General features: G+C 47.4%; 7 protein-coding genes and 1 pseudogene across 8 annotated transcripts; 4 read left to right on the forward strand and 4 right to left on the reverse strand.

Moving 5' to 3' along the window:
• Window positions 1-327: 327 nt before the first annotated feature.
• Window positions 328-3,438, forward strand: F5Y00DRAFT_249298 (uncharacterized protein). Its single transcript, XM_048009573.1, has one exon. It carries the CDS (start codon window positions 953-955, stop codon window positions 2,753-2,755), a length of 1,803 nt encoding a protein of 600 aa, XP_047860080.1. The 5' UTR covers window positions 328-952; the 3' UTR covers window positions 2,756-3,438.
• Window positions 3,439-4,619: 1,181 nt separating this feature from the next.
• On the forward strand, window positions 4,620-7,865 carry F5Y00DRAFT_256223 (uncharacterized protein; the record flags this gene model as incomplete). Its single annotated transcript, XM_048010380.1, has 6 exons — window positions 4,620-4,874; window positions 4,936-5,243; window positions 5,307-5,336; window positions 5,403-6,663; window positions 6,715-7,272; window positions 7,329-7,865. The coding sequence occupies 6 exons, from the start codon at window positions 4,620-4,622 to the stop codon at window positions 7,863-7,865; spliced, it is 2,949 nt and encodes a 982-aa protein (XP_047860081.1).
• Window positions 7,866-8,648: 783 nt separating this feature from the next.
• Window positions 8,649-8,776, reverse strand: F5Y00DRAFT_t150 (annotated as a pseudogene). The gene has a single exon. The product of its transcript is annotated as a tRNA-OTHER (tRNA).
• An 815-nt stretch (window positions 8,777-9,591) lies between these two features.
• Window positions 9,592-10,694, reverse strand: F5Y00DRAFT_249303 (uncharacterized protein). Its single transcript, XM_048009574.1, has one exon. It carries the CDS (start codon window positions 10,676-10,678, stop codon window positions 9,695-9,697), a length of 984 nt encoding a protein of 327 aa, XP_047860082.1. The 5' UTR covers window positions 10,679-10,694; the 3' UTR covers window positions 9,592-9,694.
• Window positions 10,695-13,300: 2,606 nt separating this feature from the next.
• Window positions 13,301-16,035, forward strand: F5Y00DRAFT_209526 (carbohydrate-binding module family 18). Its single transcript, XM_048005493.1, has 8 exons — window positions 13,301-13,708; window positions 13,755-13,995; window positions 14,051-14,146; window positions 14,197-14,345; window positions 14,401-14,897; window positions 14,953-15,214; window positions 15,422-15,494; window positions 15,641-16,035. Exons 1-8 carry the CDS (start codon window positions 13,407-13,409, stop codon window positions 15,644-15,646), a joined length of 1,626 nt encoding a protein of 541 aa, XP_047860083.1. The 5' UTR covers window positions 13,301-13,406; the 3' UTR covers window positions 15,647-16,035.
• Window positions 16,036-16,550: 515 nt separating this feature from the next.
• F5Y00DRAFT_209585 (Rapamycin-insensitive companion of mTOR, N-term-domain-containing protein) lies at window positions 16,551-21,323 on the reverse strand. The gene is made up of 2 exons (XM_048005494.1): window positions 18,560-21,323; window positions 16,551-18,505 (listed from the first exon to the last, which is right to left on the reverse strand). Exons 1-2 carry the CDS (start codon window positions 20,930-20,932, stop codon window positions 16,886-16,888), a joined length of 3,993 nt encoding a protein of 1,330 aa, XP_047860084.1. The 5' UTR covers window positions 20,933-21,323; the 3' UTR covers window positions 16,551-16,885.
• Window positions 21,324-21,479: 156 nt separating this feature from the next.
• Window positions 21,480-22,734, reverse strand: F5Y00DRAFT_249314 (polysaccharide lyase family 20 protein). The gene has a single exon (XM_048009576.1). The coding sequence runs from the start codon at window positions 22,669-22,671 to the stop codon at window positions 21,889-21,891; it is 783 nt and encodes a 260-aa protein (XP_047860085.1). The 5' UTR covers window positions 22,672-22,734; the 3' UTR covers window positions 21,480-21,888.
• A 2,376-nt stretch (window positions 22,735-25,110) lies between these two features.
• F5Y00DRAFT_209617 (uricase) lies at window positions 25,111-26,411 on the forward strand. The gene is made up of 2 exons (XM_048005496.1): window positions 25,111-26,093; window positions 26,184-26,411. Exons 1-2 carry the CDS (start codon window positions 25,313-25,315, stop codon window positions 26,288-26,290), a joined length of 888 nt encoding a protein of 295 aa, XP_047860086.1. The 5' UTR covers window positions 25,111-25,312; the 3' UTR covers window positions 26,291-26,411.
• The last annotated feature ends 112 nt before the right edge of the window (window positions 26,412-26,523 follow it).

Here is a 26,523-nt window from a genome sequence, read left to right on the forward strand (position 1 = left end):
TATAAATAATAAAATAATTATTTATATAAAAATTATTATTTATAAAATAATAATTATATATAAAAAAATAATAATTTATAAAAAAATAATAATTTATAAAAAAATAATAATTTTTAAAAAAATAATTTTTTTATAAAAAATAATAATTTTTAAAAAAATAATTTTTCGATAAAAAATAATTACGTATATTAATATAATATTATTTAATTTAACTATTATTATAAATAATATAATATTTAAAATAAAGAATTATTTTAAGTAACCATATATTACCGCTATGGTATTATTGCCTGCAGGTATGTACAGAATCTTCCAGGCCTAGAATTCCGATAAACCAAATTGGCAGATTTGGCAGTCTCGCCAGTTCAACAAGGACAATTGACCAGGCCTTTCCAAGTTGTCGGAGACCAATCCTACCAATTCTCCCATGGCTCTTGGCTCCCACACCAACCATTTCTCCACACCATTTTCTACCCTTCGGTAACTTCTTCCTAGCAAATCATTTTACTACCGTCACATCTCAAGAGAGTGCGGCTCCAAGCCACTACAATAAGAGGCTTATCTACATTAAAAACTCAAAAACTCAAACAAAAAAAAGCAACAACAATCACTAACCGACAGTCTTTGTGTTAATCGAGGGGCTTCCCAGACTTGGGACTTGTGTATATACCCATCAGCAACTCAATATTTGCAATTGCACAACTGGAAATACCCCGTGGATAGTTGAATTTGTTTTTTGTTATTATACAGATAATAGCGGAACGAAGCATATCTCCGCACCAACGGAAAAGACGGAAAAAAAACCGAAGCACGTCGCATCAGTTCACGTTCCTCCCGCATTCAAGAAGTTCTTCTGTCGTGCTGTATGTTTGATCGGCACCGACAATGCTTATTCTTTGTACCTTGACTGTTTTCGATTGATCATTTTGTGGTGTGCGGCGCAGTCGGCATAATGGATGACACCACGAGCCTCGTATCGGATCTTCTCCAAAAGCTCGCCGAGCTTGATAACAAGGTCAATGAATATCGCCAAGACATGGCACAAGAATTCCGTCGGTATTCGCATCAGCGGCTACGAGACATGCCGGGACATGTGTCTGCTAGAGTCAAAAATTTGGTTGCTGAGCAATTCCACAACTATCCGACCTTGAGTCCAGCTCTCGATCACGATGTTGGTTCGCAGTCGCAATTCGACACTAATACTACCAGTCCGGATGAAAAGTTATGGTCACCTAAACTGTTGTCGCCGCCGCCAGCTTCCCCTCAGAGCCCAGGAACTCCCATAGAAGACGGCGCTCGGAGCCCACATGAGAGAGAGCGCGAGTTCCACGGTCTGTTTACACCGAGCTATCTTCCCTTGCTGGATGCCGTACAGCGACATACTTCGACACTGCCTGCCTTACCGTCCCAAGCACCAGAAGTTAGAGAATCTAACGATAGCCAAAAACTATTTCTCTCACCGTTAAGCAATGACATTTTACCACGACCGGATCCTGTTCGACGCCACACTTTGGATACTGTCTCTTCAGCCACTTCTGACGATAGTGCGACGCGACCAAGAAGCGCCCTCCGCCGCTCATCTAGTTCTTCCGTCAAGACCCAGAGCCCTATAAGACGAGTACGATTCGACGTAGAAGGCGAAGAAGTTCTTCCCACTTCATCGCCTCCAATGTCACCCCGAGCAACAGACTTTTTGTCATCCCCGATAGGCGGCAACCCCACTAGTCTCCTAGATGACTCATACAACGCGATCGTCATTAACGAAGAAACCGGTCTACTGGGCAGCTCTCCGCCAATGCCAAAGAAGATTACCTCGACTGAGCGCCTCAAGGCTCTAGCGAGGAGCTCCACCGAGGATACCTCGAAATGGGAGGTTGTTGGTAGCCTGGAGGCCATTGATGATGACGAGGATGATGAATTAGTCATGGCCATTTCAAATGGGCGGAAAATGAATAACGCACATCAGGTTGCAGCCAATCATCTAAACTCCGATATTACAGCACACCGTATAAATGATGCGCGTCTTCCAACCCAACTTGGCGCACCTCTACCGGTTGTGGAAGAAATTGGTGAAGACGAAGCTGCTGACGAGATTGATGATACGGATGATGTTCTCATGATGCCTCCGTTGAGTTCCTTTAGAGACAAGAAACACTTTACCCCGCCGCTTGAAACAATTCCCGAACCTAAACCAAGCGTTCCCGATTCGCAACAGCCAAATAAGCAGCCTAGTAGCAAGCCAACGGTACCGGCTAACCCCGTCGAAGAGCCAGTGCTTGAGGCAGAAGATATGTTCGAGTTTGATAACAGTCATGAGGTCAAGCCGGCTACGAAATATATCGATGAGGATGAAGATGAGGATGAAGAAGATGATGATGATGCCGACGTGACCCCTATAGCTGAGAAACCGGTCTTATATTCTACATCGCCTGCGATTCCCGTCGCGAAACCTGCTGCGCCGGCACCTACCTCACCGTCCCCACGTCACGTGGCCGCATCGGCGGGATCATATCGCGGAAAGGCGTTCTCGATTGGCGTTGTTCGTGACCCAGAACTATATAAGAAGGCTGCCGAGATGGGCGACTTCTATACTTTTGTCGGTAGTGTTGACGGGCGAAGCGGGGTTGACGAAACAAGCAGTTACAGGCCTGAACTGACTTACTTCAACGGAACACCAAGAAGTCTCAGCGAGCGCTTGATCAAGGAGGATTTGGACGAAGAGCGTCGAAATACAAATACCAACGAAACCAGCTAAGCTTGTGCTTAGGTTCACCTTGAAACACAACATCGTGTCCGAATATATGGAAGAATCTGTAAACGAAACCACGGCTACCACAATGTCGGCATTATAGCCACTCTTGTTATGATTCCTAGTTGCATTGTTCTATATGCCCATCTTTTTGGCATTCGGGCCTACGTGGGGCGAATCTGCATGCATATTGGCGTTTTAAGGGTGGCCTCATTCTACTTCGGTCTCATTCATAACACGATAAAAACAACCACGGAATATTCCAATACGTGCATACCAGAGTTGTTGGCGATTTGCCTTCTTCCGCTATATAGGGGTGGGGTATGTGAGAAGAGTCGGCTGCGAGGTCGGGTTGCATCGGGGCCGGGCATATGGCAAGGTTCTGTTTCTCGCTCTGCATCCGGATATCTGGACATGTTAGGTCACAGGAGTTGTTGGTTTTGAGAAGCTTCGTTGCGATTTTGCCTGGGGGTTGATAGGCGTGATAATGGTCGGTTGTAACCACACATATTTACAAGCTTGAGACTGGAAAACCTTGCTACGATATAGTCCTGAGGTGTGGAAGGGCTGGGGGTACTTTGGTCGTAGGGTTATGAGTATGCTATAAACGAAGAGGCCATACTCCTGTACGTATTGATAGGTAGTCAACTATAATAATGACAATACCATTTAGTTGGTTATCAATAGTATATATTGCTCGTAAGCAACGTCGGTATCATAAAGGGTGAGGCTGAGCTATTTGGAATAGAAGCTCCATGCATACATAACATATAAGTATTTCGGTAGATATCATAGGGAGGTATTTCTGCAACGTTAGATGCGGAGCACCCGACGTTTACATATATCCATTTGCATCGAATAATACCTGTAGACTTTTACCAATATTTTTACCAATATATAGATGTATGTTGCAGCATATCTGAGGTACCTTGGTTAGGTACTTCCAATATGCATCACTAGATTAGTTTGCCTTAGTCTTGGCATTGTACCTTATTAATCCCCACCGAACGCAGATATGCTAAAGATTTGTGCCTATCGAATCTATCGATTTTGGAAAGCTAAAACAGTAGCCTAGTAGTAGAGCGACCTTTAAACAACCCACACATCCTTAATTATAGCCGATCGAGGCGCCGGTTCCTGCTTTCTAGAAGCAATCAGATATCATGTCACACACAGCCTACTTAGGTAGGCAGGCACAAGCAATTACAAACCAACCTTGAATACATACAAGCATTATATTTTAACCAATGATGATAAAGGAAAAGAGGGAAATTTGGACGAGGCGTTTCGCACCGAATTTGTTCACCGCGGGCGGTGCCGCTAAACCGCATTCCGCTACCGAGGGGCGCTCATCTTAACACTTTGGGACAACCTTCATCCTTCAGATTCATCTTCAGCCCGTTGTCCCGTAGCAGCGTAGTCCGTTGCACCGTCTCCCGTCCCTTTCACACCATCCCACCCCCCAGCTCCTTGCTTGTCGGTAGAAGGTCGTTTTGGTACCTGATAGCTCCAGCGAGCCCGGAATATCCCTCTCTACGTGTTCTATGTGCTACTACTTTCCTTTTACTCCAGTGTGATTGATTGATTGATTGATTCTACCGTTCTATCTAAGCCCGTGTCCTAGCTCGTTCATCATCACTTACATACAGCCAGCCCAGCCAGCCTACCTTAGCCAGCCTACCTTAACCAGCCAACCTTAACCAGCCAAAAGTCACTTTCATCCGCCATGCGGTACGGTAGAGTCATGTAAAAAACGAGTCCTACGATATTCCGTTCTTCCTTAGCGTTTGCTATATCGTCTCGCCCTCCCTCCCATCCTTCCCTCCCGTCGCGGTTTTTGTTTGGTTGATCTGCACAAGCGTATGCGATCATGGGTGATAGTCGGCCGTTCGTTACGATAAGTGAATGGCAGCCCACGGGGGATGGGAATAGTTTCAGCAGTGGAGATTCTGCCGTACGTCGAGATAGAAAGACAGCCAGGCCTCAAGCTCGATCTCGTCTAATTGCATCTTCTCAGTATGGTTCTAGCATTGAAGATGAAAAGACGCCAGCAGCCACGCACGACATCAGTCGGGTGAGCTACCACGTCAAGCATCTACCCGAATTCGCCAAGACACTCGAGGATGTGCGTTCTAACCTCTCCCTCTATTCATCCTATTGTAGTACTAACGGCCCTACTTCGATAGTCGGCTACGCGGGCTTTCCCCAACCGGGGAAGCTCACAAAGGTACAAGAAAGTGCATGTGCTTCTTCTTCACTGGACGTGCGACGACTTGTTCGTCCTGAAGGAGCTCGATGACCTGGAGGCATGCCTTCGGGAGGAATATAATTTCCAAACCGAAACCTTTCCGATACCGTCCGACAATGCACATCTCGAGCTGATGTTGAAAGTTGGCGCCATGATAAAAGAACACGAATCAAGCGATACGCTGTTCGTCATCTATTATGGTGGCCACGCGAGGATCGATGACTCGAGACAGAGTACATGGTGCGGGTGCGTTTCCAGGCTGTTACTCTTGTACCCCCTACTTGATAGTTATGCTAATTGTTAAACTAGAACTCGAAGTTCGGATTCTCCCTGGCTACAGTAAGCCTATATCATGCTAAACCCTATATGGATCGCATGTGTGTGGTAACTCTAACCTATATGTAGATGGTCCGCTATTCAGACGTTGTTGGAGCGATCTCTATCGGATGTTCTCATCCTATTAGATTGTTGTGCAGGGGCTGCAAGTGCTACATTTCCCAATGGTAATAGCATCACGGAAACGATATCGGCATCTAGTTGGGACGCTATTGCTCCTGATCCTGGGAGGTACTCGTTCACCAACACTCTGATTGAAGTCCTTCAGGACTGGAAACGGAGGACGTTTTCCGCCGCGATGCTCCACGCCGAGGTTCTCGCACGCCTCAAGCATCCAAGACCCGAAATGCTGAATGGCAAGCACTTCGAAGCACGTGCTACACCGGTGCATTTTATGATGACCGCCAATCATAAAGCACCAAGTATCGAGGTAACCCGGCTGATATCGCCAGACGCAAGACCACCTTCGCCTCCTCAGGAGCCGGGGTTCGAACCAACTTCTCCCAATGGTCGATCGGCCGGTCCGCAAGATATCGTCGGATCGGAGCCAAATGAAGATGTACCGCATGTGATGATTTCCCTAGCCCTCGAAGAAGACCAACGCCTCAACATCAATGACTGGGAACACTGGCTTTCAAATATACCAGCACTAGCCAAGTATGTCAAGGTCCAAGGGGTATTCAAGAGCCATTCCACATTACTGCTATTATCGATGCCGGTCATGATCTGGGATCTACTTCCCGATAATCATGCTTGCAATTTCGTGGCCTTCATTCGATCGAACAACTTGGCTGCTCGTAACAACAGTGAGCCAAGGTCACTAGAGGAAGAAGTGCCAACGAGTGCCGATTATGATGCAGATTTGAGGTCAATTTATTCGGGAACTACAGCATATACCTCCAGACCGTTAGAGTCGGGTAGGTTATCGATAATGTCAGCCCTTTCAAGCGAGAGAACGTCGATGGATCCGATGTATAGAAGATCTGATGGCCCGATGGTCGATGCTACTTCTCGAAGCTACCGCCCCACGACGAATGCGATATCTAAGGGCCACCATATGTCCAGTGGGGATTGGCAATCAAGGCAACGCTCTATGCCTGGTGGTTCGTTACATAAGAGTATGTCTTATAGTAATATAGCGCAGCACCTGGCTATAAATAAGCCTCGGAACATGCGGAGATCTTCCCTAGCGTCTGTAGCTAGTCAACCTGAACTCCCACAACACGCTCAGACACGGCTGGAAGAATACTTCGAGGGTAACCCATTGCCGACTATTGCCGTCAGAGAATTCCTCGCGTCAACCCTTGGCGTAGAGACCGCGGACATTGACGTAAGTAATATCTAATGAACATTATATAGTACTTGAGCTTACGCAATTCAGACTTGGTTCAAAAACCGTCGAGAGCAACAAGAAGTCGAGAATCAATTGCAGAGCTTAAAGATAGATGATCAAAGCCGGGAGCCTCCGAACCATGGAGCTCAGATGATTCTTCCTGGGCACCTCAACAAATTGCTAGAAATATTCCCAGAGGATCAGATTGTGATAATTGACCTCCGCTCGCCATCCGAGTACGCCCAATCTCACATCCATGGCGCAATCAACTTCAGGGCGCCCGCTTCCTTTGTGGCACGAGCCACGATGGAAATGATCGAGAAGGCACTTCCGGATGAGACAAGCCGCGATTCATTCAATAATTGGTACGCAAGCAAATGCGTCGTATTTTATGATAAGATAGTCGAATATCCCTGGGAGACGCCCGTAGCAGACGCGCTTTTACAGAAGCTTAAGAGCAAAGGTTGGACTGGGCAATGCTTCGTGCTTAAGGGTCACTTCCGCGAATTCTCGCAATCATTCGACAAGTACATTGTGGGTAAGAATACCAACAGTAACGCGAAGGAGTATCTTGCTGGCCTACAGGAGTCTTCATGTGAAAAGAGGGTAAGTTCAAACGTAACTCCCCCTTATTGAACATTGCGCTTACAATATCGTCATAGAAGGATAGCCATCAACGATACGATGAGTGGCTTAAACTCCTCGAAGGTGAAGATAGGGTACAAACAACTGACCTCGTACCGGCGGTTAAGAGCGAGCGCGTCGAGGCTACGACGAAGCACCAGAGGGAGATTGAAGAGGAATTCGAAAAAAGGGAGCCGGAACTATACAGGGAGGCCGCGGACCGTGAGCCGGACGGGAATTGGGCCATTAAAGGTCCTATGGTAGCTCATTTGGAACGTGGGATCGCTAAGATGCAAGAAGCTGGAAAGGGCGCTGGTATGAGCAAATCAGGACCAGATTCCTCCGACTATAAACGAGCCGCGGATAAGCTCTCTATGTCGGAATATGACTTACTCGAGTCCGAGGATGAGCACCCGAGCCACAGCGCAATCCCCCCCAAGAGGGGATCGGGATCCGCCCCTCCTAAATCGACACCCGACGAACCTGCCCCCGAGAAGAGAGGACGATCCACACTAGGTGGCGGGCGCAGTTTTCTAAACAAAATAATGCGAACCGCCCGCCCGGATACTCCATAATAGGAATATCCCTATTACCGTTATTATCGCTACATTTCGCTCTCTGGGCGAGAATAAGAAGATATTTACGGCATTTATTATTAGGCATATTTAGGACGGATATGAATGGGACTAGGACGATATGGTTGATGAGATAATGGTTGTGATTTACTAAGCGGTTGGGTAGGTGGAAATAAACGGGGTTAAGGAGTGAGGCAACTAACTAAGTTGCGGGTGGTGTATTGTTGGGAAATATTGCTCCGGTACGCGTCTTATATCCCCCGTCGGAAGGTCTTATGGTGGCTCCCTCTTCTAGACGAGTGTAGGATATTTCGTTTTGATCTTACCTCGCGGTGTCTTGGCGTGTTGTTTTATATAGCGCTTATTTGAAGGATAGATGATGGGTGGATATTGGTAGCGCATATCCATTGATATATCATATTGTATTAAATATTAACTAGCCCCTGAAGATTACGTGTTCGTGGTTTTATACTTACGTATCTCCTAAGTGGAACATATAGTAGCCACGCGCTTACCTTCTCAGTCATAGTTAAAATTCGAGCACGGATATATGTGAAGTTCGCCATCCGGTAGTTGTACGTGTTGTACTTTTTATCTTTTCGTATTTAGTTAGGTCATTTGACTAAGTCGACAGATACTTCATGCCGGCTTGATTCTTAACTCTAGGATGGATGTGTTTGTACGCGCATATGCGTCTTCCATTAATAAAGACAAAAAGGGGACAGACAAAAATATACCCACCTGGTAAAAGAAAAAGAAAAGGGTGCAAAAGAAAAAAGATGTTGGACCGGATGGGATTCGAACCCATACTTCTCCATAGAAGACTTGACTTTTGACCTCCGGGGTGGCCATGGGGTTGGCCGTCCGGGGCGCGGGATGGGATGGAGTGTGCACCGTTACACCACCAGCCCTTTTCTTGGTTTGTTAATATTCACTGTGCTATTAGGAGTTATGTATATGCATGCCTTGGGTTGCGAGGCTGGCAGGTGCCTGTTAGTTGCTACGGCTGCAGGTTGTTGTTGTTTGGCGGGCTGTGGGTTGACTGACTGACTTACGGGTGCACGGGTTACGTACCTAGGTACCTACCTGGTTATTTCGAGATTTTAATGATGGGTGACACTCCTAGATGTGTATGTGGCATTCCTATGAAGGGTGATAGGGTGATGCTAGATGTAAGAGGAGGGGTTTGGCGGGTTATAGTTGATTCTATGTAGACAGTCACACGACGTGCCCCTATTTTAGGCAGACGTATAAAATAGTATTCATATCTACACTTTACGCGCATTTCATTCCATGTCTACCCTTTTACTACCACAGGATACCCATGAATTAGTTAAGATCAAGAAGATTCAAACCAATGCAAGTCTTGGTAACAATTAGGACTTAGCTATATAGCCCTTGACTACCTAGGTAAATAGTACATACTTCTACAGTGGAACTCCCTATAGCGATAAACAAGTTCCTAGACAATACCGTAGTAGCACACTACGTAGGTATATATTAAGAGATATATCTTAACGTTTGATGTCGTGATCACTGAGCAGATATGGAATGGTAGGGAGAAGTATGTATTTGTCAAGGCCTATTTCACGATTAAGTACACAGATAACCTCCGATGCCGTGTGATATGCCCAGGCTCCCAACTATCGTAGACTCTTCCTCGAACCTATATACAGGACTACTTGTTTCTCTATTGCATTGCGAGGTCCTTATACCTTGAGACGAATGGATGAGAACGTTAGCCTCGATGGTGGTATTAAGGCCGCCTCCGCTACCGAGAATCGACCTGATTAATAGGAACGCCGTTTGCTTAGTAGTCACCGCCACACCTAGTCCTCCGACTCATCACTACTTGTATCTCGGTAGCCGCGCAAGGGTGCCGATTTGTCGATTAGGTGATACATTCTCGCTGTGTCGAAGAGCCTCGGCTTTGCCTCTTGTACTTCTTTCATGTATTCTTCAAGCGAAAATTCATCGGAAGGGGCTGGCAAGACATCGTGGATGTCATAACCCATTTTTTTCCAGGAACCTTTAAAGACTTGGGGCCAGTTTTTGTGGTCCTTATCTAGACGGCCACATAACTTTGCGTCTCGCAGCTTCGTCTGGAAGAACTGCATCAATCTGTTCTCATCCTCGGCGATCTCCTCGATGGTTAGGCCAGTGGGGTTGCGAAGTGTCATCCATGAGTAGCTGTAGTGGAATCGACGTTTTAAGGCCGCCAACATCTGAGCTAAACCGGCTCGTCGAAGGGATCGTCGATCATCGTAGGTCAACTCATAACTCCACCATAGAGCTGCTGGGCCGTCTAATAAGATCTCAAACAAGAGTTTGAGCTGCTTCTCGTTGGCTGCGGCGGTAACATGGTCTTCAAGGAAGGATTCAACACGCTCAACGAAGCGGTCTAAGTCGGTAAAGATCGGGGTATTGCCGTCGAATATCATGCCAACATTTTTCGGGTCGGGATAATCAGGGTTGAATCGGCCGATATCTTCTCGTCTGAGCTGCGACACTGATGAGGTTCCGGGGATAGATTGAGTAGCCTGTGTAGCAGAGATTGAGTCGGTTATCACCTTTGTAAGGCCTTCCAGTCGTGAGAGGAGTTTGTCTATGCCGACCAGTTGACCAGGCTGATGTTCGATATCGTCGTCTGGAGACGAGGCTGTTTCGAACAGTCTTCTGGCAACGTTCTTAGTAGATCCGGTGGACTGACGAGTCGTCGGCTTAGAACGAGGCTTGACTCGAGCCTTCTTGACAACCTTGTTGGATGATGGGCCGGCGAGTCCGCCAACATCCTCGTCCATAGATTCAGCCATGGTAGTTGAATCAACGTAGCAGATTTGTTGTTGATGGTGTAAAGGTTAGAGGGATTTCGGGTGAATGGTGCGAGATTATATACGCGTAGAAAGTGAAAACAAAAGGAAGGAGCAACCTAAGGAAGTAACAGCTTTTCTTCCTGGCAAATTTTCTGTTGCTAAGGCAATTACTGATTTTATCTGCGTCAGGCATATCTTTCAGGTGTCAACAGTCACTTAGCGCCAGTTACCTAGCAATGATGCATGAATGACTCAGAACCTATGCCAGGAGAACACCATCAGAGGAAGATCATCGCTGTTAAAGCATGTGGATAGTTTCGCTGGGTAAATATAAGAAATACACTTTGCAACTACCTTGGTACCCCTACAATTCTTCTCAAAAGACCCGGGATGCTAGCAACCAGCTCTCCGACGAGATTTGGAAAATGATTTACGTAGAGTTAGAGGTAGGAATATTGAAGGGCAGTCCCGGATAGGTATAGTTTAATCAGTAAAGAGCTCTGGATGACCTTGAGTAGAACTATGGACCGAAAGAAAGGGGAAACTCCTAGAAACCCAGAAGGCGGCTTCGAGCATAGGTCGTAAGAGCCTCACGATCTCAACGCTATCGCTTAGTCTAAACGAAAGCCCTAGGCCAAGGGCAACTACCTATCCAGATCCCGTGAGCTAATTTACAGCTATAGTTTAAGAATAGATTTTATCGTATTCTCGCACCACTGTGTCCAATCGAGCCGCGTTCGTTCTGAGTCATTTCCCTTAATCACTTAGGTACTTTAAGGCAGCGTCTTTATCGTAGTACGAAGTATAATGTCGAAGAATGTTAGTCGGACTTCCGAACGTTGCGAGTAATATCCATATATCTACCTCTTCTAAGGCCGTCAAGCCCATGCTACTTTAAGCGCGCTAGTTCCACAATGACACGATGCCGCTCTTTAAAGCAGATTCCCCTTACCCTCGTGTAAGCCGTAACGTGTGATGAACCAGACTCCGTAACTACAGATATCTCCAAGTGGTTTAAAGCACTTACAGACGGGGTTTACTTTATGAAGCTATAGTGATACTTAAAAGGCCAGACTAGTAGGCTATTTTAAGTTCTAGGTGCTAAGGTGCGATCTGGATATAACGACGGTGCCAAGGAGACAGAGAGCCGCGCTTCTAACCCCTCAACCCCTCAACCCCTTAACCCCTTAACCCCTTAAGATAAATCATGTACTTAGTACCTAAAGCATAGAGGCGCAAAGAAGGTGCGTTGAAAGAAGCACTAGCTGAATAACGTAATGCTCAATAGAACCCACGTGACTAGTTCTCCATACCCCATACCCCATACTTACCTCTACAATATCTAAAAGAACGACTAAAAAAAAGATGCTCTCTTCAATAAGGAAACTCGCTTAGGTTACAACACTTGCATTTCCACATATCCTAAGAATGACGATGGCACGTTTCTCCTTCACGTTGCAAAATCAAGATAATACACCTTGAGGACATTTTATCGTATTTCCGATTGCTACGGAGCGAACCTGCCGAGACTCGTCATCGTTTTGAGTCATCTACTTGCTAAGTTAGCATCCGAATCGCGCGATTCCGGCTATGGCTAGAAGCACATCAACGTGTGGGTTTGGTCGGCGGTCTCGAAGGTTACGACGACGTAACAATCCATTCCAATTAATTTATTTATTTCCCTATCCCTCTCTTTTAACGTGAGCTTTCGGTTGAAAAAATTTGCGGCTAGCGGTACCAGGGAGTTGGAGGGTAGTTTTAACAGAGGCCATGTAATGCAGGGCAGATGGTAGGTTGCTTTTAGGATATTTTCAAATTAACCTTCATTTGAATATAATATAACCATTCTCCAATCCGGCCCCCGTCACTTTCAACCGTCTAGTGGATGAATGTTGCTTTCTATTCAGGGACGCGTCTACTAACCCCACAGAAAGCACTCAGATAGACACCCTCTTGCTTTGCCGACCATCTGGGGAAAGATGACGAGTCATTCTTAACCTATTTCTATATTTCTATTAGCAAAACAGCCGATCATGGAAATTGCGTCTTCAACCGAGGAGCCCCCCTGGGTCGGTACCTTTACACCGGGAGGGGTGAGGCTTTACGTGAGTCACCTCTACATGAACTAACGAACCTATCTAACCTTTATTGAGCAGAATTATCATCTTCCGACATTTGTTCGACACGGATACTCATATAGTATGCCTTCGTAAAACGCTGGATTGAAGTTGCGGAGTCAGCGACGCATGGTAAGGAATACGTTTTCAATTTCGTGTTCCTGCTCTCGCAACGAAAGTCTGGCTAGTCCAGCCTTTTCAAAGACGCCATGACTGCAACGCAACTCAATATGGGTACTCCTGCAATATCTCTTTCGTGAGTGGCCCGTTAATGCAGGTGGTCTGCTACTGAGGTAGCATCCGGGTATATATACAATGCTCCTCATAGCGTTGACCAAGTTCCGATCCGGGAACCATCTGTTTTTCGGAGAGCTTTTTTTTCCATCGTCGCCTAACATGGCATTCGGTTACGCGTGGCTCTATATACTAAGAATGCAACCCCTATACCATCCGATGCCTTGGCCGGAGATCTATAGATCTACTAAGATGATTAGATTCGTTGTCCCTTTGTATTCCTTCCCTGAACTCTCGAAACTCTTGTGGCTTGAAGATTCGTTGTTCCTAGCCTTGACATTCGCTTTATATATCGGGACTACACTGCGTTTATCGCGATGCGCTGGTGGAACGCTTTAATCCTGGCCGCTTGCGTCGGCCAGACGGCTGCGCATGCGGATTTAAACGATCCTAGCCATAGCCTTCCAAAGTTTGCAGGGGCCAGAAGGTTTTTGTCGGAGTTTAAAGGGGGGAGGAGATGGGACAGCCAGGCACGCGCCATACAGAGGGCAGAAATGCTAGAGGCTCGTGATGAAGAGGAGCTCGAGGAGCGAGGCGAACTTGAACCACGACAGAGAGGTGGACGATGCGGCGCGGGCCATGGTAGTTGTGCGGATGACCAATGTTGCTCGGCTGAAGGGTTAGTTTACACTCGTCATTATCGACAATATGCTGACCGAATCAAGCTATTGCGGCGTAGGAGAAGTGTATTGCACTGCACCCGACTGCCAAATCAGCTACGGACCGGCATGTGACGGTAACCAAAAGCCTGATGGCGCAGACACGTCAACCATAGCACGTCCAAAAGTAGGCGACGTACAATATGGCGGCGTGGGAATTTATGACTGCGTAAATAATGGCGATATCGCTGTAACCTTTGACGATGGCCCATGGGAATATACCAACGACCTTCTCGACAAGTTGGCAGTATGTATCGTAATCGCCCTACATTATTTCAAAGTTGGTGCTAACAAGGACGAAGAAATACGAGGCGAAAGCGACGTTTTTCATTACTGGCAACAATATTGGCAAGGGAAAGATTAACGACCCAGACTTGCCCTGGGCCTCCGTCATTCAAGTAAATTACTTCGTCTAGAGTGTCTAGAAGTGAATACTAACTGGTCATAGCGAATGGCCGCCGAGGGCCATCAGATTGCAAGCCATACTTGGTCGCATGAGAACTTCAGCCAGTTGACTACAACTCAATTCAAGAACCAGATTATATGGAACGAGATTGCTTTTAACGATATCCTTGGCTACTTCCCTACCTATATGAGGTTCGCGTCAGCTCCTCCTTAGAAAAGAAAGGGCCCCGTACTAATCTTAAGGCAGGCCGCCCTATTCCATCTGCCCTGCCGCTTGTCAGACTCAGTTAGCTAACCTTGGATATCACGCTCTATACTTTGACTTAGACACGGAAGGATATCTTCATGACGATGCAAGCCAGATCCAGACCAGTAAAAACATCTGGGATGATGCAGTTGATGGATCTAGCCCGTGCGAGGATAGTTATCTCGAGATCGAGCACGATATCCACTACCAAACCGTTTACAACCTGACAGACTATATCCTCGAATCGCTCTTCAACCACGGCTATAGGTCCGTTACTGTGGGGCAATGCTTGGGCGACCCCCCTGAGAACTGGTACCGTGCTGGCACTGGTAAGGTTCCCGAGTATAACTTCACCATCCGTGCCCCGACTGGCACTTGGCCTTGCCTCCCCACACCTACCTCTACCAGGCCGAGCCAGCCGACCAGCACGTTGAAGATTAGCCAAGATGGTCGATGCGGCGACGGGGTAACTTGCGCGGGCTCTATATACGGAAACTGTATGTATACCCTAGCAATCACCTTGAGCATAAGTTTAATAATCCATGCCACTAGGTTGTTCTACCAATGAATGGTGCGGTGGCTCCATCGACTATTGCGGCTCAAACTGTCGCCCGGAATTCGGAACCTGCTCCTCGGCGGACTCGCAGATCCCGACCAGCCGCCCACTCCCGAACGGACCGGGAACCCCTGATGATCCCCTGACCACTACGAGCTCGGCACCCGCCCCTACCGGAACACTTCAAGTATCGATTGAGGGAAACTGCGGTGACGGATTCACTTGCGAAGGATCAGCGTTTGGAAACTGTTGTTCAGAGTCGGTGTAGTTCTCATTTCAATGTTTTTTCTTTTCTTTTCTTTTTCTTTTTCTTTTTTTTTTTTTTTTTTAATGAGGGCATAGGCTGGGTATTGCCTTATGGTGGGACACGGGAAGTCTACAAAATTTATGTTATGAGAAATGAATATGAAAAATTCAATCGTTGTTTGGACCATGTTACTAACTTTTTTTACTTTCAAACTGTAGACACGGCTGGTGCGGCTCAACTATTGACTACTGCGGCGAGGGTTGCCAATCAACTTTCGGATCAGGATGCCAGGCAAGCGACCCATCTCCATCACCTCCAGTGACTTCACTGCCTCCTACCAGCACTAGTACTTCTCCCACCTCTTCCACCACCCCGCCTTCGACATCAGTGACACCACCCCCGGTATCAACAACTTCAACTAAGACGGGGGCCAGCAGCAGTAGTAGCAGCAGCAAGACGACCTCGAAGTCGACCTCGAAATCGACCAGCAAGTCCTCCTCGACATCCCGCTCATCGACTAAGAAATCCACCTCTCATTCTACTTCTCATTCTACCTCTCATTCTACTTCCCACTCGACTAGCCATTCTTCATCGCATACTAAGACTCAGACGAAGGACTGAAGGGCTGAGGAGACGCAGGGGAGCTAGTTACCTGTTAATGGTGACGTACCGTCTTTACTGGGTAAGAAAGAGAGGAGAGTTGCATGAGATCGCCCCATGCCATGAGGGAATATGTTGTTTTGTGGTATAATCTAAGAATTGGTTATGAAAACTAGTCCCATCTCATCTCATCTCAAAGATATATATAATAAATATAGCACGCACAACAACGAACCACTACGTCTCAGCAAGATTTTCTCTAACTCGTGGAAGACCCTCGTATTGTAGACTAGACTAGACACGCACTCGCTATTTTGGTATATATCCCTCTCTCTCCCTTTTCGTCCCGAGAAACGCCAAGATAAACAAAATTCCCCCACCCTCACTCCAAACAGATACTGGGCAGGACGGCGGCGGCAGTGGGAGGAAGTGATGGCGCCGTCCTACGTAAAGCCAACTAATTCCCCTCCCCTGGCCCTCAAACATAAAAGTCAAAACGAGAGCCGCGAAAAAAAAAACCCCAGTGTGTCAGAGGCAAGTAGGTAGATTGGTGGCAGGCAGTATGATACACTTCAGATTTCGCATGCCATCAGCCTAGCAAGAAAACACAACACAGCACAGCACAACACAAAGATCAACAGAACAATGTTCAATTCAGGCATCCATCGTGCCGTTCCGCCCACCCCCAGAGTATCACCTCACCGCCCATATGCAAAAATAATGTCACCTTCTCCCCCTACCCCTCCCCTCCCCTATCCGCCCTCCCCAAAATGGTGATGTTATGGTGCGCAGTTTGCAACGAGCGATATGATATTTCAGTCTCTCGCATGCCATGTCATATCATGTCGCGTCTATATTTTTTCTTTTTACAAGTAGGTAGATAGATAGGTATAGGTTAGGCAGTTAGGTAGGTAGAGGTAGTTGTTGGATCGTCCCAAGTCAAGTCAAGTCAAGTCAAGTCGAATTCCCAATAACAACAAAAAAACAAGCAGACTATATCTCGCTGTGTCCAAAATCCCGAAATTTGCTGCTCTCAGACGCCTTCCCGGCCCGTACTGGCTGGTATGCAATGCAATGCTATGCTATATCGACGAGTTCTGGGCCCTAGCTATTATCCTCTCCATCTCGGCCGGGTCGCTTATACTCCTTTGCCGTTCCGTCCTCTGCTCGTCGCCCGAGCTGCTCGCCGAGTCGTCGCTGCTTTCCTCGCCGTAGACGATGTGTCTTAGGACGCTCTTGTCGAATAGCTCGATTACTAGATGCCGGTCCGGCAGCCTATAGTGGTGGCATTCTAGCAATGCCAGAATCTTGCGGAATAGGGCGGGTTGCCGGAAACCCGGAGCCTTCTTATGTCGTAACTGGAGCAGCTCGACTTTGGCCTTCTTATAGAGCACCATATTGCCTAGCTCAGTCATGAGCTCCAATATGCGTCGGTTAGTCGGGTCCTGTTCGTCGATTTCTATAGCCGGCGGTTCCAGCACCGTTTTCTGGGTATCTAAGACTCTGATGTGCGCGGGTATCTCGTGTTTCCAGGGCCGGCAAGAGAAGAATTTGGAAAGATTCTTAGGAACGCAAAGCCCTAACGACATCCCGAGAGGTGTAGTATTTGATTCCCAACCATGTTCAGAGAGAATCTCCAGTCCGTGTGTAGATCTCGATATTAAACCTAAGACGAAAAATGCGGTACCTCGAAGACTCATCACGTCATGAGATTCGGCGATTTTGACGATATGTTCTACTACATCCGTCGATTCCAAGAACGGGGCTCCGAGTTCCATCGAGCCAACATTTCCAACTGCCCATAAACAGCCTTTAACTTTTGTGATAAGTTCAAGATCATCGGATTGCATTCCGTATTCCCTGATAGTCGCGGCGAACTCCTCGAAGTGGCCCTTGTCTTCGAGCAATTTACAGCCTTCTTTCGTGCGTGTCAATTCCCGATAGAAATGAGGCGGTACGTGGTTGTCCTGGTCTGTATCCAAATCGTCTTCATATATACTAAGGCGGTGCGGTTGATCTTCTTGGGTATCGATGAAAGAACGTGCTAGACTAGCTTCGATAAGACTAACATAGGTATCATTGCGCCCGAGAAACCAGTCGTCCATTTCATTACTTATGTAGTCTAAGCCATCCAAATAGTGATAACCGATAGAGGTGGACAAAAATCGGAGCAGTAACGGTGCTCCAATCTCACCAAGGTGGTCCAACGCAGGCCGGCATTCTACTATATACTCTAACAAGGCCTTACTATTGCAAGCCTTCTCAAGAATCTTGACGGCCGTGGCACAAACCTCAACTTCTGGGTCGTAGAGTTGTGTGACAAGTAACTGAATCGCCCACTTGGAGTCGGAGATAACTTGGCCTGTTGGCGTAACTCGCTGTCTTGTTGCGTATTTTCGAAGTACGTTAGTACTGTGTATTCGCATTTCTTTTGTGCCAGCTGTCAAGGCCTTCGACAGCAGCACGCGCGGGTGGCCGTAAAGACTATAGTCGAGATGACTGAGAAGCAACTTGATGAGATCTGGTCTTTGCTTAAAATCGACGATATGATACATCATGTTGAAGATGCGCCATCTCTCGAGCATCTGTAACCCCTTGGGATCGCTGCTCAGAGCACCAATCATAGGGAAATAACCGCCACACAGCGTATCTGTAAGACGATCTCTCGAAAACATTGGATACTGCGCGGTCAAACCGCTGGTCTAGAAGCAAGAAATAAGTATTTGATCTAAATCTTTCAACATGTATGTTCTTACCGGATCACACTGAGCCAAGCACTCAGCGATTTGTCTCAACAGCTTGTTATCTGCAAGGTATTTTGTCCCTTCCGCTGTTTGGAGCAGCGTATGCATTAGTGCACAGCCAACCCTAACATACTTTTGAGTATTTCGCGTGCTCTTGATCTCCGAAAACTTGAATTTGAAAGGCCGATAGAAGCCTACTAGCCTTTTTGCGAATTTGGATGCCTTGATAGCCTCTTCTAAACGTTTGCCGTTCATGAGCGGTCCTTCAATTATCTTCAGAACGACATCCCAGTCCCATTTGGAAGGGTTCGAATGACCGAGAACTCCTGAGTCTATCAGTAGTTGACGGAATGTAGCATCGTCGGGGTTGATTAAAGCATTGGCCTTCGGTGCTTCTTCTGCGTGGCCCATATTCTCTAACATGCTGCTGGAAGGAAGATAGCCAGGAGCGTAACCCGTCGGAGATGACCGGTACAGCGTCCGGCTTACACTACTTATTTGGTAGACAATCCCGGTCGCGTTGAAATGTGCCTCATCTTCGAAGTGCGAAGCAGCTGCGAATAGTTCGGGGAGTAGCTGAAGTTCGCTACTCCAAGAAGGGGGGAGGATTCTGCTTGCGAGTTTGAGGGTTTCGCCAATAAGCAAAGTTGTTTTTCGTTTCAACATGGGATCGTCGGTACCTTGAGCAACCTGGAGTAGGTTCGGCATCATTCCCGCTTTGATAAATATAGCTAGAAGCAATGCAGTATAGTGCTCTACGAAGTTTTGCTCCGCACCGTCATCTTCGTAGACCGTATCGTCCTTGCTCGGCGTTGAAGACTTCAATGTCGTTACTCTTCCGTACGTGGTCAAACGTCGTCCTGCAAGATACGATGTGGCCCATGCAGGGGGTTTGATACGAAGGAGAGAATAAAGTAAATCCATCACAGTGTCCCGAATCGTCGGGTTAGGCAGCATCAGGCTCGATATCAAGGAGCCGATCGCTCTAAAGTTGTACATAGACAAGGTCATGAGCCCAGACCAACTCTTCAAAGCAAAAGCAATTGCCCTTGAATTTTGTTTTATAACTCCTTCGTACGAGAACAGAGCATCGGTGAAGGCTGTAAATAGAACCTCCAGTTCGTATCCGGCCCGTAAATACCTCCGCGTATGTGGCGCGTCTAGTAGGTAGAGAAAAGCCGAGGATAAGGATTCGGGAGACTTGTAAGTGCCCTCGGCGAGCGCCTCGGATAAAGGCACTAAGCCGCCAGATGCCACAAGTAGCGCGGGATCTCGTAACAGGACTTCGGCGAGTGTTTCGATACAGATTGGCCGGAGCCGATCTTCGACTTGCTCGGCGACTGCTGCTATAGTCCTAACCACGGCCCTAGACACCTCGCGTACACCATCTTTCACATCCAAGAAAGCGCGGACGAACTTGAGAGCCTGCTCGCGTTCCACGTCGGCCTTGCGATCCTTGGCGAGAGACACGACTACCATGACGTCGGTGTTTAAACTACGAATTTTCTTAAGAGAGGCTATATCGGAAATAGCATATCGTAGCATTCGGTATCCCGACGCCACCACCTCCCTACTACCGCTAAGCAGCATGACCTGCATTCTGTCCCCGAAGACAGACCACACCAAGTCATACTTCAGTGTGGGGTGCCGTTTGAAGAGATCTACGAGGTTGTTGGCTCCCCCCACATAGTATTCAGGGGTCATCCCTTCGACTTCTAAAGCTTGCAGTATCTCGGCAAGTGCAAATGTCGGGGATTCTGTCGGCTCTTCGAAGTCGGATCCGGCGCCGCTCCTGGATGCGCTTGGGGGCGATCGCAGACCTTCGTTACGCAATATCCCCTCGTTGCGTGTTCTCGTAGGCGTACTAGGCACGGCCTTAGATCGCTGCGCATCTGTGATTCTCTGCTTCAGCTCTTTTATCCTCGTATTCGAGGCTGTAAGCTCGGCCTCCACCCTCTGGCGTTGCTCTTTGGTCTGTTTTGCTTTTTTTGCATTTAAAGCTTCGAGCATATTCTCGCTTCCCTCCTTTATTTTCATCTCGCGGCTAAGCGAGTCCTTCAACGAATTAAGTGCGGTCTCGGCGATAGAATCGTCATCTTCGTCCAACTTTTCGCGGATGTAGACGTCGGCCCTCGAACCAGCCCTCGACTGCTGAGTTTGGCTGCGTAGGTCGGAACTAAAACTCCCTGGAGGTTGGGAAGGGTTGAAGGAAGCACCACGGCTCGGGGCGAGGGAGGTAGCCGTGGTTGCCATGCTTCGGGCACCATCACCGGGGGCAGGTGGTCGAAGTCCGCCATCGAGGCTCGGTCGTGAGGTGGTGAGGGGAGAATTAGCAGGTTGCGTACCCAACGACTTCTGAGCCGGCGTCGCGGAGGTGCTCAGCATGGTGGCAGACCCGACCAAGTGCCCACCGTCTGGGACCAAGCCGCAGCGCCACTCATGGAGAGAAGCGAATGTTTGGTCAGGCGAATGATAGGTTCGTGTAGTATCGTGACAAGCTAGATATTAGATTGCAAAGACTGGAGGGGGGGATTCAAGGATTGGGCCGACGCGAGCCGTATGTTTTCAATAAGGAAATGAGGAACTGCGCAAAAGGAAGGCTACTACAAGCGAATAAGAGGGTAAAAGAAAGGGAGGTTGTTGTCATGTCTCATAAAGTTGAAGTGCTAAAAGTAATGTAATGTCTGATGTTTGTTGTATCTATTCGTACACTACTGTGCTTTAGTGATTTAGTGGTTTTTAGTGGTTTGGTGGTGTTTAGTTGGGACCAGACGCCTTGTCGGCTTGTGCCAAGAAACAAGGATGGGACGAAGGTGGAGGCGGCGGAGAGAGTACTTTATTACTTACTTTATTACTTAATATTGAAACTTATATTAAACTTTGCTACTGCGACACGTTATCCAGGTAAGCACCTACCTTGGTGATACAATAAGGAGAAACATAGGAGGTATTTACCCTTTACCCCTTTCATACCTCCTAACCTAAACATGTCACATACGTCAGGTGTCCAGTAATAATCTTTTTTAACTTTGACTTGGGTAGATCTATTCGTGGACCGTGGTCTGTACTATTGTATGAGATTACTTAACAGAATATTCCCTATTTTCCTCCGAAAGACAACTCCTATTGGCTAATTTCAATTATACCCCGGATATTATGCGTGCACTCAACTCTTCTTAAACCTACAAATAAAAATCCAAAATTTGATCATTAAACAACTTCGAGACATCAAGAAAGACAATGGCTTTTATAACGTTCTAACTAAATACCAAAGACTTTACAAATCATCAAACATTTTATAAAAAGGCCATCATCCGAAACAACACACAGTTGCCACAAGATTACTGCTGAACACCGGGGTCCACATCCTCATACTTGTCTCCGATGGCAACCTCATCGATCCACAGTTGTCGAGTGCCCTGGTTGCCATCCATGCGCTTGTCGTCGTGCCAGCTATTAGCATACAACCCGGTGCGGAACTGGAAGCCATACTTCTTCTGCGCGTCCCTGTACGTAGTGACGAGGCCGGATTTCTCAAGCGCCTGCTTCCCGTCGAACCACACCTTGTAGTAGCCCGAGCTGTCGCTTTCCCACTTGGCCTGGAGGACGACGCGGTGCCAAGACCCCGGCTTGATCGTGCCGACGGAGAACTTCTTCAGGGTGCTGTCGCACATGTTGCCGCCCTTGCTGCGGATCTTCAGCTCGTCGCCCTCGACCCACATCATCATCGAGGGGATGAAGCCGTCCCCGCACGTGTTGTCGGGGTTGTCCTCCAGGTTGCTGATGAACTGCGCGATGTTGTAGGATTGCTTGGACGAGGTGTCCCAGGTTGAGTGCAGCCTGAAGGCGAAGCCGTAGAACCCCTCGTCGCCGACTTTGTAGACGTCTTTCTTGTAGACTTCCGAGTGGTATCTGCCGGTGTAGCCAGGATCGTATATCTGAACCACTTTGATCGACGAGCCTGAGTTGTAAGACACGTTGTCGACCTGAGTTACGGTTCCTTTGTGTTCGTGGTTGGTTCCATCCCATCCATCTAGTGTTCCGTGGTTTTTAAAGGACGGGGCGGCGGAGACGAGCGTGCAAGGCGCAAGAAGCGCAAGCGCCGCGATCTTAGAGATATACATAGCGAGAAGAGTGTGCTAGATCTTCTTTATAGTGTGATGAAGAGTAAGTTTGACTTCTGTGATGGGAGTTGAGATATTGTATACTAGCCTGGGTAGTTCAACATTCATATATATACCCAACGCGAAGCCTTGACGTTACCTATTCAAATGCGACCTTCCATATTGGATTATTGGGCAATTAGGGTCAATTGGAGTCCTATCCATAGGACTCTAGTCCGTCATTGTGTAAATACAGCCCCTGAGCTTGCTAAATGACTAAGGGAAGCGAGACGTGAAAGTCGTCAGCTAAATCTTGACCTACCATATCAAGAAAGGTTCTTCTTATGGGCATGACATACCACAAAGCCCAGTATAGGTAAATTGTATAAATTAGCTTATAGGGTGGAACCAGACGATTCGCCATTGAAGGGCGATATTCTTCGAGTGGCGCATTAACATACTGTGCAGATCGTTTAAATGAGATCTGACAGCTTCAGCTAGGGCAGTTTCATAGTATTATTACGAAGTAGAAATTACCATATAAGAAAGAGCTAAGCCGCAGTTCTTTGGATTCGGGTAAGGTTGGCGTCAGCAACTTGATGGAAGGCCGAATATATAAAACACCCCTGTCTATTTTCAGCCTTAGCGATTCTATATTTAGCCCCTATATAATTCAGCATTATTTAGAAACAACTTTAGCATGTTCTTTTTATCGAAGCGAACGGTTGTGAGTTTTAACGACTAGGAACCCATCGTCGCCGTGTATATGTCATGGCAATAGGTTATCTATATATTAGCAGCGTAGGGAATATTCTAACCTAGTCCGGTATGAAAGTTACGATTGCAGTCAGCTTCACTGTGAGATGTGTGGTGACGAGTGTGGTGTACGAGGTGTATTGTGTTACCCTCGGATCTCTATACCCCAGGTCATTAGACCTGAGTCCAAAGGCCGCCTCCGTGGGGGGATAGTCTCCTTTACATATTCGATTGAGGGGCTAGATTTCGACCACGAGTATATTGGTTGTGGCATGTAGAAGCTTGACCGGCGTAGAACGTTTCTCACCCGCAGTCATTCCGAATAACAAACCACGTTTATTCACCGGTTACATATGCCTATCAAGAGTCTCACAAGCTTTGGGTAGGTAGTGGATAACATAGAACCTCGGTAGATAGCAAACTACTGAGGATATATTGATAGACACTTGGCCATATCATTCAAATTTTCTCCCAATAACTAACTAGTTATACTAAGTAGAAGAAACCATCTTAGTTGGCATGAGCCGAGTGAACGATATACATACCTGTTTAACTAGGAAGTTGATTGTTGAAGTAACTAACTACTCCAGAATACCTGAGGAGTTCATCGGACATAAACCCGCCTCGCAACTTAGCAACCCTCCCCGAATGGTCTTAGAATGACATCAGCCCGCAACAAAATCTAGATTAGGGATCTAGACCGCATGTTGCCTACATACATTAGCACCAAGCAAGAAGAGTGATATCGGTAGCAAAAAGGTAAGACAGACCGGACAGATAAGAAGTTAAAGCTAGAGCTATGTATATAGGCGTATAGGCGGACCTGAGCAGGGGTAGCTGAGTACCGATTACGGGTAGGAGTCGGCCTTTGGGGTATAGGGGAGTCGGCGAGTTCCGTAAGGTACGGTATGATGTATCGAGCCGCTAAGAATCGACAATGGAAATGATGCGCTACTATTGGCCACTGGGGGGTAAAGTTTAGCTTCTAAGACCCATCCGGAGCCAGTTAACTGGGTCTCTATTTTACGCCATTTCTTTTTTCTTCTTCATCCCGACGCCGTTCTTGTGTCACCAACTACACAGTTACATTTTATTACATACTCCTCTCTCTCTTATCGGTGACCAGCGGACCCAGCAGACGTGAACTCTATAATATCGTATGCATGTACATGCAATGCCGTATGCATCCGCTTCAGGCGCTTTCCGATCTGCAGAAAGCCAACCTGCTGTGTTGCCCAGTCGAGCAGCTAAATCCGGGACTGTCCAAGAGTCCAGGACCCGGATCTGCGTAGACTACTACGTCCCTGCATCCTTATGTGAACCTATTCAGGTTACATAGTACGTATGCAGCTCGATTTGGGATGGAGGGTCGGTAGTCTAGTAAGTGTAGGTCAGAGTAGGTCAGAAGGTTTAGTATGTACCTATAGCTTCGTTTGGTGGCTTGGAGTTTAGGTAGACCGTAGGAAAAAGCTGGAGTATCTCCAACGTATACAAGAGACATAGGACGTATATAAATACGCAGTCTTGTTTCTCCCTTTTCCTTTACACCGAGTTCTTTTCTTTCCTTCTCCTGTAGACTGACTCGGCCAATGATTCACGACTTCCTTTTTCCTATCATTAATTATTATTATTATTCTTACTATTCTTACTTAGTATCCAATTGTCTCGTTTGATTACAATTGTACAGGATAGAGATTCGCCTTCTAATATTTCTGCATCACGTTGCACTTGAGCCATCCCTTATAAAGCAAAGGTTAATCGGCTTCCCAGGTTCCCCCAAAGCTTCCGGCATATTTAACTTAACTCTGAACTTTTACGGATTTCATAATCTTCGTAAATCAGAACCAAGCAAGAGCGAGGAGAATAAGAAAAAGAAGTAAAAAAAAAAAGGCACACTCTTTCCATCATGCCCGTCGTATCAGCAGCTCGGTACGGAAAGGACAATGTCCGCGTGTACAAAGTCCATAGGGATGAGGCGACGGGTACGCACACGGTCACGGAGATGACCGTATGCTGTTTACTCGAGGGGGACATCGAGTCGTCGTACACGGTGGCGGACAACAGCGTCGTCGTGGCCACCGACTCCATGAAGAACACCATCTACATCAAGGCCAAGGAGCACCCCGTGAACCCGCCGGAACTGTACGCCAGCTACTTGGGACAGCATTTCCTAGACCAGTACGCCCACATCCACGCCGCCAATATCAGCGTAGTCGTCAAGCGGTGGACCCGTATGGTCATCGACGGAAAGGAGCACCCTCACAGCTTCTACCGCGACGGCGAAGAGACTCGCAACGTCGAGGCCCGCATTACCCGCCAGGGAATCGAGCTTACGAGCGGCATCGCGGGGCTCCTGGTGCTGAAAAGCACCGGGTCCGCCTTCCACGGCTTCATTCGCGACGAGTACACCACGCTCCCCGAGACCTGGGACCGCATCCTCTCGACCGACGTCGACGCCACCTGGAGTTGGAATACCCTACCGAGCGTGGCGGCAGTCGAGCAGAAGGTAGCGCAGTTCGACAAGGCCTGGGAAGACGCCCGTCGGATCACCATGAAGACGTTTGCGGAAGAGAGTAGCCCCTCGGTCCAGCACACCATGTATAAGATGGGCGAGCAGATCCTCGAGGCCGCATCTGAAGTCAAGTCAGTCACTTACGCGCTGCCCAACAAGCACTACTTTGAAATCGGTAAGTCTACTTTTTTACTTATCTATCTCCTGTTCTCCCGATAAATTTTACGCCGACCAGCCAGTTTCTAACCGTATTCACCCTTCACAGATCTATCCTGGCACAAGGGTCTCAAGAACACGGGCAAGGACGCCGAAGTATACGCGCCGCAGTCCGGGCCCAACGGTCTGATAAAAGTCGAGATTTCGCGCTCGTAGACGTCGTTTTCTTTCTGCAGATTTCAAATGTGTACCATTGTCTTTGGCGTAATGCGCGGACCTGCGATTGCTTCTTTTTTTTAATCCGCAATTAATTGGGGAAATGGGATTCTAGCCGGGTTATGAAGTTGTTATTGCATCGGAACGAGTATCTAGATACCATCTCAAGATAAACATCTCTCAATACTCGTGAAATCCTCTTTTCGTACCTGGAACCGTGCTGTTAAATATCA

The sequence above is a fragment of the Daldinia vernicosa genome, assembly GCF_022497035.1.
Source record: "Daldinia vernicosa strain CBS 139.73 unplaced genomic scaffold F5Y00scaffold_82, whole genome shotgun sequence".
Taxonomy (NCBI): Eukaryota; Fungi; Ascomycota; class Sordariomycetes; order Xylariales; family Hypoxylaceae; genus Daldinia; species Daldinia vernicosa.